Source organism: Phodopus roborovskii, unplaced genomic scaffold, assembly GCF_943737965.1.
Source record: "Phodopus roborovskii unplaced genomic scaffold, PHOROB, whole genome shotgun sequence".
NCBI lineage: Eukaryota > Metazoa > Chordata > Mammalia > Rodentia > Cricetidae > Phodopus > Phodopus roborovskii.
In genome coordinates, this window is record NW_026126087.1 from 46270 (window position 1) to 64065 (window position 17796).

The 17796-nt window shown below is 42.7% G+C and overlaps 1 protein-coding gene across 1 annotated transcript in view; it reads right to left on the bottom strand.

The window, feature by feature from the left end:
- The window catches only part of LOC127218415 (nuclear RNA export factor 2-like), a 39942-nt gene that overhangs the window by 10603 nt on the left and 11543 nt on the right, over positions 1 to 17796 (bottom strand). Inside the window, exon 2 of the mRNA XM_051179426.1 lies at positions 14014 to 14205. Within this exon, the coding sequence (XP_051035383.1) occupies positions 14014 to 14205 (192 nt within the window). The remainder of the gene's footprint in view (positions 1 to 14013; positions 14206 to 17796) is intronic.

Below are 17796 nucleotides of genomic sequence, written 5' to 3' on the forward strand. Positions count from 1 at the left end.
CAGTGTTATATGAATATACTAATTGCATTGTATTGAATGTATTATGCAGATAAATGTGTTTTCAAGAAGCAATCATATGGCAAATATCTTTGACCTAATTTTTCATTTAACAATTTCATATCACTATATGTTCAGAAATAATAATTAATTGAACTTTGTCATTTACTAAATTAACATGCTTTCCTTTTAAAGGTATTGCACAAAAAAATTAAAATTACCATCACTTGCTTACCACAGGAAGAACTAAGAGTTGAGCTTTACTGGGCTGGAAGCTTAGTAAAGAATGAATATTATTAATCAAAAAAATCTATTTTCAAATATTCCAGAAGGTCTAAATAAAAATTTCTATAAACAATGCTACTGAGCACAGGATCATACACAAATTCTCCATACATTTTTTGAGTTTATGCAATAATCCCATGAATGGGTTTAGGTTAAAACATGAATTTTCCACTTAAAGAGTTTTTAAAAAATGGCATTTAAAATAAAAATTATTCTTGTTTACATGTAAAAGGGAATAAGCTGAGTAGTTTTCTTCACCAGTCAGTTCACTAACAACATATTCAAATATATTGGGATTAGAGAGGTGGCTCAGTAGTTAAATGTACTGTTTGCTCATCCAGAGGACCTCTGTTCTTACCAGTACTCACATGGCAGCTCACAACTACCTTTAACTCCAGTTCCAGGGAATACAATGCCTTTTTTTGACCTCTGCCAGGCCCACATATATGCGCAGGCAAAAGACTCATGCACATGGAATAAATATAAAAAATTTTTTTGAAAAAACAACATTCAATTTTGAAAATTATCCCTTGTAAAAAACATTGCCTGTAATAAATACATATATTCATGTAAGTGAGAAGAATGGTGGGGAGCAGGGGGCTCACAATCTTTTGGGGGGGAATGGGTGTAGCTGAAATGACAGAAAGATTGAAGGCTGGAAGAGGCATGAGATTCTCATGCATAAGAAGCAAATAGTGAAGGATGATGACATAAGATGTGGATGAACAATGTCAATATAATAGAATAAGAGAAACACAAGAGGTACTGAATGTCTACTGCTAATCGGGCCTAAGTGAAAATCTTGGAAGGCAGATTTCATGTATTTTTTTCATAAACATTAAGGAAGAAGATAACAAGTATATACCAATTTAAGCATCTGAAAAGGTAAACTAGTTTTCCAGTAATGAAATACTAGCTAAACTGTATCAAACTTCCATTTACATCTCCGAGAAAAATCTGGAAATGTTTTAAAAATAGTTATCCCAAGATATCAAAGAATTCATAAGATGCTACATGCCAAAGACAGGGGAAAAATGAAAACCCAAAATGACCTTAATTCTTGTGGCTTTAAAACAATCGGCAGCAGTCTCTGGGGCTGCAGTTAAGAGCATTTGTTCTTACAGAAGACCCAATTTCAATGTCCAGCACCCACATGGCAGCCTATCACTGCCTGCAACTCCATTTCCAGGGGATCCAATTATCCAATTACTTCTACTGACCTTTGTGATCACCAGCTACGTATGCTGTTCACAGATATACATACAAGCAACACACACACACAAACAAACACGCACTTTAAAGAGAAGTAGTCTACTTCCTGAGGATGCATGAAAGACACTGAAGTGCTGTGAATGAATGTATGCTAAGTGTCCACAGATTCATAATGCTAACAGGAAAAAAAAAAGTGAATTTGGGCCTGCCAAGGAAAGCAAACTGCACAAAGCACACAGATTTAGCTCTTAATCTTTGAAGGTTTGGAAGGAGCTAGCTCCCTGGGAAAATGTTTCCTTAGCATTGGGAGAAGCTTTAATAGTACCAAAATCTAAAGTCCCAAACCATTTATGTCAGGTGAGTAACTGGAAATACATCAGTCCTCCGATGGACAGACAAAATTTTCATCCTAAATCCCCCCCATGAGATTTTGGGGGATTTGCAGGCTTTGGTTCGTTTCACTTTGTGTGTAGAGTCTTGAACAAAAGTATTTTCAGTCCCACTTCCTCCTGTGACATCTGAGTGCATACTGGCTATACTGGTGGTAGTGGAGCTGTGTGCATATGGTTTTAAGGGCTGGTCTTTTAGGAACCTTGCGACTCAGGGGTCCTGTAGTGCTCATCCCAGCAGTTAGGCCTAGTTCTGCTTCCCATGACAGACACAGTGAGAGGCAGCAGCAGACAGTTCATGGGTTTTTTGCTTGCTTGATTGTTGGCTTGCTAGTAAATGACAAAATTCTCCCCTGTACAGAGATGACTTCATCCTAATACCAAAATAAAATAGAATATTATATGTGGTTTCCTGAAAAAGAAATGAATTAATGTAGAGGAAAAGGGCCAGCCAAAGAAATGAACCCTAACCAGAGTCAAAGAAAACACACTTTGGCCCTGCAACCAGAACCAAAGAAATGCACCTTGACCCTGAAATCAGTGCCAAACAAGTACAGAATTAGAGCCAGTAAAAGAAATACACCCTGGTCCTAAAATTAGAGCCAAAAGACTAAAAGAGTACCAGTGAAAGAAACAGACATTAGCTCTGTAACCAGAGCCAAATCTGACCCTAAACCTGTGCAGAAAACCAATCAATCCTGAGCACTATATCTAGCCAGACTGACCAATCCTCCCTCCATGGAAAAACTCCACCCCCCTAAGAATCCCTATACAAACCCTGTGTCTGTTCAGCTAATAGGCTGTTTGGCTTCCCTGGCAGAGGACAGGCACTTTCCTGGATTCTTCCCTCCCAATACATCTCTTGAATGAGTTTTGGGTGCAGAGACAATCCTGAGCAGAGCGTACTGGAGCCGAACTGTAACAACTTCACAAGGGAAGCCCTCTCCTGCAGGAGCAGAGCTGTTACACTGAAGAAATCTTTCCCTGAAGCAGGACTGTAAGCTGCTATGCTTACTGTGACCTGTGGTGTTCCTTGGATCCCAAGTGCCAGAATACCTTTCCATCAGAGCTGTAACACTCAATAGTCTGTGGTTCTTGAGTGCCAGAATCCCTCCCTGTTCAATCCCACCCAAACCATTGAAATGCTTACAATTAATGCTATGAGGTGGTGGCACATACCTTTAATCTCAGCAACCAGGAGGCAGAGGCAGAGGAGGTCTCTGTTAGTTCAAGGCCAGCCTTGTCTACAAAACCAGTTCCAGGACAGGCTCCAAAGCTACACAGAGAAACAACAACAACAAAAAAAATGAACAAACAAACAAAACCAAACAAACAAAAAATAGGGCCGTAAAGATGGCTCAGAGGTAAAAGAGCACTGGCTACTCTTCTAGAGTTACAGAGTTCATTTCCCAGCAACCACATGGTGGCTCACAGCCATCTATAATGAGATATGGTGCCCACTTCTGGCATGCAGGAACACAGGCAGACAGAACACTGTATAATAAATAAATAAATAAATAAATAAATAAATAATAAAAGAACCCATCAACCCACCTCCAAATAAACGAACAACTAAAAACTAAGTATAAAATCCAGCTAATGGCATTACTGTCAATAAAGTGAAACTGACAATAATGGTTGAAATCTTCAGCCAACAACTGGAAAATACATTAAAAGGGCAGAATTCTGAGAACTAGAAAACTGTGACATCAGAAATTAAGGTCAGACACAGTAAAACAGAAAATGAAAGAAGATTTGGAAAGAATTTCAAGAAAAAGTTCAGAATAAGGTACGTGAATATATAAATGAAAGATCCACAATCAGATGAGGTAAAATTAAAGAGGTAAGCAAATAAAACATGTTGAAGGCCTTAAAATAGGTAGGAGAATGGTGTAAAAACCGTATTTCAAGATCAAATATTTGAGAAATTATTAAAAGGCACAGTGGGGCAGGAGCAAAAGGAAACTCAAGCCTGCTGCAGTTAAGCTTTGAAATTCAAACAGGAATAATATTTGAAACAGATGTCCTCAAGTGAACAAAGTGAGATTTTATAATAGATGGTCATCTGGGCCAAAGGTTTACCTTCAAATGTTGCGAAGATCAAAGGTGACTGTGGGTTCCACGTCCCTCTATCAGCCGCAACTATGAACATTAATTTTAGTATACCACTAACCACCTCCCCACACCTCCCACCCCTCACACAGGGACTGGCAAATAATTTTCAGCTTCAAATGGCAGACCTGAGAAAACAAAATGTCTGAAACCTTTCCTTTAAGCCAGAGGAATAAATAGCTCAGCTCAGCCACGACCGTGACCTAGATACGGGAGGAAAGTTTTCCCAGGATAATCTATCCAGCTTCACTTGGTCTCTAAGAGTCAAAACCAACAGGCCTGTGCCCTTACCAATTGTGTTCCCATTTTCTAAGATATCTTCATAGTGGGAAGGGGGAAGCAGAATCCTCTCTGCCTCAAGCTTGAGCAACTCACCCATGGGTAGCTCCTGAGGGCAGGGACTCTTTACCACAAGGGTTCCATAGGGAGAAACTGTGTAGTCAGGATTTGGTGCCTTAGAGATCTGTGAAGTTAGCCAGCAACAATGGCCGGCTCCAACCACTTCCTAGGAGACGCACAAGGAAAATAGAACCCTTACAGGAAATGCCTTCTCCAAGATCGAAGCTTGAGGTGGGGGTGGGGTGGGTGGGTTGAAAACGTAACTTTCTGTTCTTACACCCCCTGTGCTTGCTGGCAATGGAATGTCCAATGAGCTCTAAAGACACAGTTTGTTACATTCAGGGGGCCTGCAAAGGTAGTTTGTTACTTTCAGCGGCCCAGCAAAGGTAGTTTTTTTTTTTTTTTTTTATAACATCGAGGCCCACAAAGGTAGTTTTTAATAGTATGGAGGCCTGCAAAGGCCATTCTTTATATTCAGGAGGCCTGCAAAGGTAATTCCATACAGTCAGGAGGTCTGTAACTTCTGCCTGGCTGTGTGTGTCAGATGACTACACACTTCTGTGAAACTGAAGCCTAATTACAGCTTTACCTGCTGCTTTTGCTCCCCCAAATTTTGATGGTTTAATGAGGTGCAGGAGTTTAACTGGGATGATTCAGAAGTACCTGGTGCCCTCAGAAGTCAGAAGAGGATTGAAGGGCCCCATGGAACTAGAGTTCTACATTGTTATGAACCACCATGTGGGTATGGAGGACTGACCCCATGTTCTCCTGTAAGAGCGTTAAGTGCTATTAACTGAAGTGATATCTTTCCAGCTTCAGCTTGTATTTTCATTTTGGTTGTTTGACATAGTGTTTCTTTGTGTGAGCCCTAGCTGTTCTGGAACCCTCTCTGTAGAGCAGGTTGGCACTGACCTCACAGAGATCTGCCTGCCCCTGCTTCCGGAGCACTGGGATTAAAGGCTACCACCAGGCTTTCTCCTGTTGTCTTTAACTATCACTCTCTGACTTGTTTTTTGAGACAGTTTCTCATAGCCTGGAATTTGCAAAGCAATACACACTTCTAACCTTTTTTCCCTGTGTGATTTTGCATCCCCCACACAAGCACACTTGCACAATCATAAAGATGGGAGGAGAGACACAGAAGAAAACTGTTGATGTTGATAAGGGAATAACCATTAGTGGGTTTCCTTCATATTTTTATTCGCTTCATAAAAATTAAAAGATTATTTTGTATTAATTTTAAAACATCAATTATATTTGAGAAACATTCCATTATTTCAATTTTACATGACTTGAGGCCTCTGAACTTGCAGAAACACTTCTGGAAATTTATCCCACAAATTTGTAACTGAGGGCTAGAGAGATGACTCATTGTTTGTATGTCCTTGCTGTTCATTTACAAAAGCTTGAGTTTAGATCCTAGTATCCATGGAAAAAGTTGAGTGTGGCCATGAAGGTTCCTTAACCCCTGTCCTGTGCAATTGACGTTAGTGGACACCCAAACACCATTGGGGCTTCAGATAGGTTTCCCAGGTTCAGTGAGAGCTCCTGTCTCAAAGGGGTCAGGGGAGAGTGATAGAGCAGGGTACCTAGCCTCCTCTTCTGGTCTCTGTTCTTGAAGGGCACAATGCATCCACACACGTCTATCTACGCCCATATACACATAGAACACAAACACTTGTGTACACATATGGAGGACAGGGAGTTTGAGATTTTTGCCTGCATGCTAATATTTGGTTTTTATTTTTCTGTAAAAAATTTTGAGGCAGTATTTCACTATGTTATTCTTGTTGTTCTGGAACTTGCCATGTAGATGAAGTTGACCTCTAACTTTTCCAAATCCACTTGTCTATATTTCCTAAGTCCTGGAATTAATATGGGTCATTATGCCTGGATGGATTTTGTTTATTTGTGGTTGTTTTTAAGACAGTATTATGAAGTCCAAGATAGTCTCAAAATTAAAATTCTTCTGCCTCACTCTGTGTGTCTTCATTTCAACAACTCAAGAATGTTACCACCCCCTCATTTTGTTTATGTTGCTATAATAAAATACCCAGACAAAAGGAAACTTAGTGAATAAATGGGTTTGTTTCCACCTCCATGTTCTTTGGTGTTCCTTGAACCTTAGTGAATGATGTTATGTCTTTTTAGAGCTGAGATTCAAGATTCAGTTATTCTTAACACTTTGGTTGGATGGATCTCTATTAAATCTTTGATTACTATAAAAAAGTTTTCTAGCAGAGGGTGAGAGCAGCATTATTCTTTATGTGTAAATATGGAATATTTAGAATGCAGTGTGACTGTATTTCACTTTAGCAAAGCAACAGTAGTAACCCTCTCAGGACCTGTGACCTCTCCAGTTTTTTGAGCGTCTTTACAGTGCATGTTAACAGGCATATAGTCTCTCCTATGGAACAGACCTCAGATCTAATGACAATCTGCCCATGATTTTTTACCTCTTAGAGCAGAAGAATACTCAGCAAGTGAATTGTGGCAAGATGAGTAAACCTGTTACCTAAACCTTCTTCTGTCCTTCTCTTTCGTTTTTTGTTTTTCAAGATAGGGTTTCCTTGTGGAACAGCTCTGGCTGTCCTGGAATTAACTTTGAAAACTAGGCTGGCCTCAAACGCAGAGATCCACCTGCCTCTGCCTCCCAAGTGCTGGGATTAAAGTGCCAACCCCACCTTGCTTATCTATGTTCTCAATATTGGTGAACAACTTCGTCTGGGTTTGTATATAAATGAACAGGAAATTGTCTCCCGGACCACAAAATAGTCACTATCTCAGGGTAAGGCATAAAATATAGTATTTTATGATTTTTTTTGCAGTTTTACTTAAAATTCATGTTTTCCTTAGTCTAATTTATTACTATAAGCACACATCTTTTTCAAGCACAGAACTACTGACTTTCTTTGTTAACTCCCATACAGATAAAAACAGTAAAAATAGTATCAGAGCTGGAGAGATGACTCAATAGCTAAGAGCACCGGCTGCTCTTCTAGGGGACGTGGATTTGATTCCTGGCACCCACAGGATAGTGCATAACCATCTAAAACTCCAGTTACGTCTAGAAGATCCAGTGTTCTCTCCTGGCCTCCATAGACACCAGGCAAGCACACAGTGCACAGACACACGCAGGCAAAGATCATATATACATTAATAAAAATAGTACTGGGGCTGGGGAGATGGTTCAGAGGTTAAGAGCACTGACTGCTCTTCCATAGGACACTGGTTCAATTCTCAGTACCCACATTGCAGTTCATAACTGAAACGCCAGGTCCAGGGTATCCAACACCCTCACAGACGAACATGCAGGCAAGACATCAATTTACATTAGACATCAATTCACATTAAGAAAATAAATCATTTAAAAAATAGTACCTAGACTATTAGCCTTTCATCCTACCAGTCAGGAGGCAGAGGCAAACAAATTTCAGTAGGTAAAGTACAGAATAAAAGTTCCTGAAATAAAGAATAACGCTGGGACTGTCTTTACAAAGTGGTTCAACCAAGATAAAGAAACTGTTAAAAAAGAATATAAAGTGCCTAATTGGTGGGAGATATCATTCTGTAAATATGTTTCTCATACTGGTTAATGAATAAATCACTGTTGGCCAATAGGAAAGCAAGATAGGCGGGACTAGGAGACAAGGAGGATGCAAGAAAGTAGTAGGGAGGAGTCAGCATGTAGAGACTTGAGAAAACAGAGGTCTGGGCCCACTCTCCGGTAAGATGAGACCACATGTAAATACTTAGATTAATAGAAATGGGTTAATAATTAAGACAGAGCTAGATGATAAGAAGCAAGTAACTGGCCAAAAGCATAATATCAAATACAGAGTCTCTCTGTGTTAATTGGGGCTAGCGTGGCAATGGGACCAGACCAGCAGAAAAACCTTACTCGTAACTAAAATATAAACAGGAAACAAAACAACTAGGAATAAAATATATTTAATCTGGATATCCAATCACCTTGTTATCTAGTTTAAAGTTCTACCTTTAACCTATTCCTTGATCCTATTCCATTGCAGAAACCATATTGAAATATTGGAGATTGACAGCTCAAAAAAAAGGAGTGTGCAAGAGCACATGTGTTATTTTACTTTTATGAAGTGGTATAGTCTGCAAGTGGCTCTAGTTGGTATACTCTGCCCTGAAATAAAAATTCAAACATAATTTTCTGGAACATAGGTTAATTAAGAAATAAGAAAGGGACTCTGAGATCCTGCCCTCAGGATCCTTAACCCCCATTGCAGCGTCTCTGCTAAAGAGGCCTCAGCTGGAGAGTGCCAGGTCCCAGCTAGATCCACCTATCAATGCAGAAACATCCTGAATATCAGCCCAGCCTTTCTCCCCTATCCCCAGGCCTTGACTAGAGGTAAGTCTGGGACCAATTCAGGTGGACTCTCTCCTACACCCTCCTGAGGGAAGTCCCTGGGTTGGCCCTAGATCCCCTTGCCCCTGTGTCCTGTTCCCATCGAGAGTGGTCTTGGAGCTCTGATACACCTCCACCCACCCCCAAGGAGAGCCTGCCCTCCCCCTACCCTGTGCCCTACCCTGCCCACTATCCCATCCCTCTGGTTGAGCACTGGGATAGAGGGTGGAGCCAACAGTCCAGACAGATTCGGGGAAATTCCAGGAACAGCTCTGAACACAGGAGACCTGCCTATCCACGCGGGACCACCTGTAATTTCCACCTGCCTGGTCTCTGACCCCTACTATTGGTCCTCTACTGGAGCCCCGGGCCTCTCCCAGAGATCTGCCTATCTCTGCAGTACCACTGAGTTCCATCCTGCTGAGTTCCTTCCAGCAGGATCCTTGATCCCCATCACAGGGACTCTACTAAAGAAGCCTTAGCTGGAGAGTGCCAGGCCCAGGCTAGATCTGCCTATAGGCACAAGGATCTTTGACCCTCATCGCCAGTCTTCTGCTGGAGCCTGATCACTGACCACCATCGCTGGGCCTCTGCCTGTGGGGAGACTACCTAGAGACCTTGGACCACCCAGAGATACAGACATCGAAACTCTGAACCACATAAGCCCACATGGTAAGTACCATAGAGAGAGGGAGAGACCCCACCAACACCTACTGGAAGAAGCTACTGGAAGACAGCAATACAAGAAAACACTTAACAGCAGAAAGATAAGCATGACACCACCAGAATCTAGGGATTCTACACCAACTAGACCAGAACACAACAACAAAGCAGATGAAGCAGAAGGGAACGACTTAAAAAATATCGTCATAAAAATGATAGAGGCTCTCAAAGAAGATGTGAGAAAATCCCTTAAAGAAATGGAGGAAAAAACAAACAAAAAAGTGGAAGAAATGAACAAATTTCTTAAGGAAAGTAAAGAAAGCCAAGAAAAAACAATTAAGCAGGTGAAGGAAACGGTTCAAGACTGAAATAGAGAAAATAAAGGCAACACAAACCAAAGGAATGCTGGAAATAGAAACACTGGGCAAAAGATCTGGAACTACAGAAGCAAGCATAACAAACAGAATTCAAGAGAGGGAAGAGAGAATCTCAGGCGCGGAAGATAAACTAGAAGAAATAGATTCATTGACCAAAGAAAATCATAAATCCAACAAATTCTTAACACAAAATATCCAGGAAATGTGGGACACTATGAAAAGGACAAACCTAAAAATAATAGGCATAGAGGAATGTGAGGAAGCCCAGCTCACAGGTGCCGAAAACATATTCTACAAAATCATCGAGGAAAACTTTCCCAATCTGAAGAAGGACATGCCCATGAAAGTACAAGAAGCATACCGAACACCAAATAGGCTGGACCAAAGAAAAAGATCCCTCGACATATAATAATCAAAACACCTAGCATACAGAATAAAGAAAATATTAAGAGCAGTGAAGGAAAAAGGCCAGGTAACATATAAAGTCAGACCTATCAAAATTACACCTGACTTCTCCATGGAAACCCTCAAGGTCAGAAGGTCCTGGATAGATATTCTACAAGTACTAATAGTCCATGGATGCCAACCCAGGCTACTATAGCCAGAAAAACACTCAATCACTATAGATGGAGAAAACAAGATATTTAATGACAAAACCAGATTTTCCCAATACATATCTACAAATACAGCCCTACAGAAATTATTGAAAGGAAAACTCCAACCCAAGGAAGTTAACTATGCCCAAAGATGTAGGCAACAGATAATCTCATTACACCAGAAACCAAGGATAAAGCAGGACAAATATATTCACAATACCACTGCCAACAACAAATCTAAAACAAACAAGCATCAACAATCAATGGTGCTTACTCACCCTCAACATTAATGGTCTTAACTCATCTATAAAAAGACACAGGCTAACAGAATGGATACAAAGACAAAATCCATCCTTTTGCTGCATACAAGAAACACATCTAATAGGAAAAGAAGAAGTCAAACTATCTCTATTTGCAGATGATATGCTAATTTACATAAGCAACCCAGTAAACTCCACCAGGGAACTCCTACAGTTGATAAACATCTTCAGCAAACTAGCAGGATAGAAGATAAACTCAAAAACATCAGTAGCCCTACTTTTTTCAGACCACAAAGAGGCTGAGAAAGAAATCAGAGAAACATCACCCTTTACAATAGCCACAGACAACATAAATTATCTTGGGGTAACACTTAGCAAACAAATGAAAGACCTATATAATAAGAACTTTGTGGCTCTAAAGAAAGAAATTAAAGAAGATACCAGAAAATGGAAAGATCTCCCATGCTCTTGGATAGGTAGGATAAATATAGTATAAATGGTAATCTTGCTAAAAGTCAATCTACAGATTCAATGCAATCTACATTAAAATCCCACCACAGTTCTTCACTGACATTGAAAGGATAATCATAAACTGTATATGGAAAAACAAAAGACCCAGCATAGCCAAAACATTCCTGTAAAATAAAAGAACTTCAGAAGACATCACCATCCCTGACTTTAAGCTCTACTGAAAACAGCCTGGTATTGGCACAAAAATAGACAGGTAGACCAATGAAATCAAACTGAAAATCCTGATATCAACCCACACACCTATGAACACCTGATTTTCCACAAAACAGCTAAAAGAATACAATGGCGGGAGGAAAGCATCTTCAACAAACGGTGCTAGCAAAATTGGATGATTATCTGTAGAAGATTGCAGAGAGACCCATGTCTGTCACCATGCACAAAACTCAACTCCAAATGGATCAAAGATCTCAAAATAAATCCAGCCACACTGAACCTCTTAGAAGAGAAAGTAGGAGATACCCTTGAATAAATTGTTATAGGAGACTGCTTCCTGAACGTAACTCCAGGAGCACAGACACTGAGATCAACAATTAACAAATGGTACCTCTTCAAACTGAGAAGCTTCTGTAAGGCAAAGGACACAGTGGACAAGACCAAATGGCAGCCCACAGACTGGGAAAAGATTTTCACCAATCCCACATCTGACAAAGGGCTGATCTCCAAAATATACAGAGAACTCAAGAAACTAGTCAACAAAACACCAAATAACCCTATTAAAACTGGGGTACAGAACTGAAGAAAGTATTCTCAGTAGAGGAAATCAAAAAGGCGGAAAGACACTTAAGAAAGTGCTCAACATCCTTAGCTATCAGGGAAATGCAAATCAAAACAACTTTGAGATACCATCTTACTTCTACCCGAATGACTAATATTAGAAACCCCAATGACAACTTATTCTGGTGAAAGGGGAACACTCCTCCACTGCTGGTGGGAGTACAAACTCATACAGCCATTTTGGAGATCAGTATGGCAGTTCCTGAGGAAAGTGGGAATTATATTACCACAGGACCCAGCAATCCCCCTCTTAGGCGTATACCCAAATGATTCACATCCATGCAACAAAGACATCTGCTCAACTATGTTCATAGCAGCATTATTTGTAATAGCAAGAACCTGGAAGCAACCTAGATGCCCCTCAATTGAAAATGGATAAAGAAGATGTGGCACATCTACACAGTGGGATACTACTCTGTGAGAAAAAATAATAGAATCTTGAAATTCGCAAGCAAGTTGATGGTACTTGAAGAAACCATCCTGAATGAGGTAACCCAGTCACAAAAAGAGGAACATGGTATGCACTTGCTCATATGTGGATTTTAGACCTAGAGCAAAGGATCACCAGCCTATGATTCACACCACCAGAGGAACTAGGATACAAGGTGTATTCTAAGAGATTCATATAAAGTCCCTTCCAGAAAGGGGAAGGGATAAGTCCCCCAGAGCACATGGGAAGTGGGGGGGCAGTGAATGGAGAGAGAAGTAGGAGAAAGAGAAGGGAAGGAGAGGAAGCACATGTGACTAGGTAGATTGAGTCAGGGTAGGAATAGAAGATGAGAGAGAGAGAGAGAGAGAGAGAGAGAGAGAGAGAGAACATAAAAGAAGGAGCCATTATTGGTTTGAAGAGAAAACTGAACCTAAAGAAAGGTCTAGAGAGGTACAAGACTGCTGCCAACTAACAAATTTAGCAGCTGTGGAAAAGGGTACCATAAATTCCCTTCCCTGATAGTGAGATCAACAACTAACTTATCCACCATCATGGAGCCCTCATCTAGTACCTGTTGGAAACAGGAGCAAACACCCATACCTAAACACTGAGTCAAACTAGAATCCAGATGCAGATGGAGATGACATGACCAGGCTGCAGAAACACATAGAGACAGCTGACCTGAACAAGGAGGAGCTAACGGGCCCCCAGACTGAGAGCTGGGAAGGCAGCATGGGACTGACTCAGCCCCCCCTAAATATGGGTCTCAGCCAGAAGGACTGAGCAGTCTAAGGGACCTCAGACAGTGGAAACCAGGATGTATTCCTGGTGCACAAAAGGACCTTGAGAACACATCCCCCATGGAGGGATACTGCCTTAACCTAGAGACAGGAGAGAAGTCCTAGTCCCTACTTCAAATGACTTGGCAGATCTACATGACCCCACCTGGATGGCATAGCCCTACATGTGGAATTGGGGTGGGGGGGTGGGAGGGGAGGGTGGTCAGGGTGCATGTGAGGGGGCAGAAAGTGTAAGAGGTAGGGAGGGAGGGAAAGTGAGGGAACTGGGATCGATATGTAAAATAAAAAAAGAAATAAGAAAGGGATTGCTTTGAGCTGATTTTTGTAAAACAAGATTTAGTAGAGCCAATTATGATGCTTGTTTAATAAAATGCTATTATTACAAAGTTTTGATCACCCACTTCTGGTGATTATGTCCTCCCTAATTGAGCTAATAAAAAGAATATAAAATGTAAATAATAAATTTTGATTGAGTAAATTGAGAAAATATGAATAGCCCAGAGATACCTTTCTCAATTCCCACACCATATAATATTAATATATATATATATATGTATATATATATATATATATATATATATATATATATGAGACAGGGTATCTCTGGCTGTCTTGGAACTATTTAGACTAGGCTGGACTCTCTCAGATATCTGCCTGCTTCTGCTTCCTGTGTGCTGGGATTAAAGGAGTGTGTCACTATGCTTGGCTAAATATGTGTAATGATTTCTAACTGTTATACAAGGAGGCAGAGACTATCATAGACTTTGTTCTTATTATTAAAACAATCTAAATACTTATATTTATAAGCACAGATATCCTAAAGAACAAACTCCTGCACCCACAAATTTAAACGAGCCAGGACTGCTGTCCTACCAAAGAGGGCCTGTAGGTGACTCAATGTTATGACCTCATTGTCGTCTATCCAATCACAGAGGGATGGGCGTGGCCTGGGCGTGGCCTGGGCGTGGCATGCAGCAGGGTTATAATCGTGCAGGGGCACAAGGCTGTACCAGTCTGGTCCACAAGCTAGTGGTAAACACAGCTGTTGATCTAGCCAGCGGTGTGCTTTGAAGCGAACAGGTAAGAACTTGTGGACCAGGAAATAGGGGGTTTGGGGAATAAGGAGGGTGGCAGGCAAGGTGTTGCCCAAATGGTAGCGTTTTGGGGCTGATGGAATCCCATCTGGTAGCCCACTTCACAGTGGCTTTGTTTCTGGAGTTGAGCACACATGGATCCTAGGGGTTCCTACCTTAGAAGGGCAAGAGGACAGGCAACTCTGAGGAAAGGGCAAAAACCAGGAGGAGAGTTGCTGCGTACAGAGTGGGGGTGGGGGGCAGCAGCCTTCTAGGGTTGGCCCTTGTCCTTCTACCCCTTAGCACCAGGTTTCTCCCTAAGCCCATACTGGCTCTCTTACTAAGATATCTTTTTCATTGATCTTCATTGCATCCCTTCCCACCTAGGCAATCTCATTCATTGTGTTAGACTATGTTGACTCCTCACTGGAGCCCTTACCCATGAGGAGGAGTGGACTGGGGGTGGGCTAGGGGCCAGTGAGGGAGGGTGGAAGAAGGCGAGGGGTTGGAGGGAGAACTGTAGATGGGATGTAAAATTAAGTAATAATAATAAAAAAGATACTGTTGATTGGGGCTGGAGAGTTAGCTCGGCGGTTAAGAGTACTGAGGACCTCTTCTCAGACCCCCTGAACATGGGTCTCAGTTAGAAGGCCTGGACAGTCTAAGGGACCTCTGACAGTGGAACCAGGATGTATCCCTGGTGCACAAAAGGATTTTGGGAGCACATTCCCCATGGAGGGATACTCCCTTAATCTAGAGACAGGAGAGAAGTCCTAGTCCCTACTCCAAATGACTTGACAGATTTAGATGACCCCTTCTGGAAGGCATCACCCTATATGTGGAGTGGGGGGGATGGGATGGGAGGGTGATCGGGGGGCATAGGAGGGTCGGAGGGAGAGAGGAAGGGAAGGAAGGAGGGAGGGAAGGAAGGAGGTTGGGAGGGAAGAAGGGAGGGAGGTAGGAAGGGAAGGAAGGACGAAGGGAGGTAGGGAGGGTGGGAGGGAGAGAAGGAGTGAGGGAAGGGTAGAGGGAAGGAAGGAAGGAGGGTGGGAAGGAGGGAGGGGTGAGGGGAGCAGGGAGGGAGTGAAAGAGGGAGGAGAGGAGGGAGGTGTAGAGGGAGGGATGGAGGAGAGGAAGGAGGGAGGGGAGGGGGGAGGAGGGAGGGAGGGAGGAGGGAGGGGTAAGGGAGGAGGGAGGGGGAGGGGAGGGAGGGGAGGGAGGAGAGGGGAGGAAGGGAGGGGAGAGGAGAGGAAGAGGGAGGAGGGGAGGGAGAGGAGTGGAGGAGGGAGGGCAGGAGGGAGGGGAGGAGGGCAGGGAGGGTGGAGAGGGGAGGAGGGCAGGGAGGGAGGGGGAGGGAGGAGGGAGGGAGGATGGGGAGGAGGGCAGGGGGAGCGAGGAGAGGGGAGGAGGGGGAGGGAGGAGAGGGGAGGGAGGAGGGGAGGGATGAGAGGGGAGGAGGGCAGGGAGAGGAGGGGAAGGGGGAGGAGGGGAGGGGGAGGAGTGGAGGAGGGAAGGGAGGGTAGGGAGGAGGGCAGGGAGGGAGGGGAGGGAGGAGGGGAGGGAGGAGTGGAGGAGGGAGGGGGAGGAGAGCAGGGAGGGAGGGGAGGGAGGAGGGGAGGAGGGAGGGGAGGGAGGGAGGGAAGGGAGGGAGGGGAGGGAGGAGGGCAGGGAGAGGAGTGGAGGAGGGAGGGGAGGGAGGAGGGCAGGGAGAGGAGTGGGAGGAGGGAGGGAAGGAGGGAGGGGGAGGGAGGAGGGCAGGGAGAGGAGTGGAGGAGGGAGGGGGAGGGAGGAGGGCAGGGAGAGGAGTGGAGGAGGGAGGGGAGGAGGGGGAGGGAGGAGGGGGAGGGGGGAGTGGAGGAGGGAGGGGGAGGGAGGAAAGGGAGGGTGGAGAGGGGAGGAGGGGAGGGAGGAGGGGAGGGGGGAGTGGAGGAGGGAGGGGAGGAGGGAAGGGAGGGTGGAGAGGGGAGGAGGGGAGGGAGGAGGGGAGGGGGGAGTGGAGGAGGGAGGGGAGGAGGGAAGGGAGGGTGGAGAGGGGAGGAGAGCAGGGAGGGAGGGGAGGGAGGAGGGGAGGGAGAGGAGGGATAGTAAAGACAGTCAATTTTAACTGTTAATCTGTAGGTAACTTTTTGTTGTTCTTTCAGCCAAGATGAGTGATAAACCGGACTTGTCGGAAGTGGAAAGATTTGACAGATCAAAGCTGAAGAAAACCAATACTGAAGAAAAAAATACTCTTCCATCGAAGGAAAGTAAGTAGTGGGGGTTCCTAGTTAAGGGGAACACTGGTGAAAGTTGGCATAGTCAGTTAACACACCTATGTTCTATTGCCAAAATGTAAGGAATGGAGCAATTAAAATATCAAATAGTTGCTTTTTATTTGGGTAATGTATGTGGTTTCATGCTAGGTTGCAGTAGTAATGGTATCATAGAGTGATTTCTTCTTACAAAAATCACTAATGCTACATTAAAGCTAATTTTGGAGTATTTGATGTGGTACTATATAATTAAGTCTCAGTTTTGCCCAGTTTTAAAATTTGAATATAAATGTTAATTAGATTTTTTTTTTCCGGGATGGAACAGTTTGAATCTATGATCTTCTGTAAACAGATGTAAATTAAGGAGGAAGGGAAGTTTAGAGCTCCGGTGTGTTCAAGGCTCCCAGATGCTAAGGATCAGTTTGGTCTTCAGAACACCAGCCTGCTGCACAAACTGAAAGTGTACTTTTCAAAGCTGACTGACACGTTTTGTCTTGTTAGCTTTAATTGGGAATTCAACAAATCATCTGAAACGATCTAACTTCCTAGTTGTGTAAGCATAAAACTGAAGTTATTTAGCATAAGTATAAGCATAAAACTCAGTGACTTAGGGAATCGATCTGTTAGAAGAAACTGAAATTAATTTTAAGAAAACCAAAAAGAAGTAATGACTTTTTCCTATTTTTCTTTCCTAGCAATCCAGCAAGAGAAGGAGTTTACTAAAAGATCATAAAATGATCTTGTTGGGAAAATAAACTTCAACATTAACCAACAATCTCGGTTTTAGGTTTGTTTTTTTCTAAACCTATGTTTCTAGAGAATGGTTTCTTGCCTATACCTTATAGTACCCAGTTAAGCTGTAATTAGTACCAGGCATTCCCTTTGTTTTTTAAACTTCCTTATTGATGCAAAAAATTGCAGATAGTAGGTGCTGGCAGAAATCTCATCACTAATACCTGCAGTGCTTGTAGTCCTTGTGCCCTTTATACAATGAAAGCCAGTTTTAACCTATAATGGGTGACTCCTTTGCTTTGTCATCATTCTCAAATTGTCAGCTTATGCAGCTTCTCACACTTCATTTTCATTTCTAATGTAGCAATAAAAATATATATGATTATCTTAGTACTCCTATGGTGTATTTTGCTTAGCTTTTCTACACTGTGTGGGATCCACAGTGATAATATGGAAATCAGAGAAAAAAAATGAAGAAGCTGGTTCTCTCTCAACCACAGGGATCAGGATGCAGGGACCAAATTGAGATCTTTAACATTAACTGACTGCAAACATCTTTACCTGTTGAGGCATTTTGTTGGTCCTATTTTATTTTTATT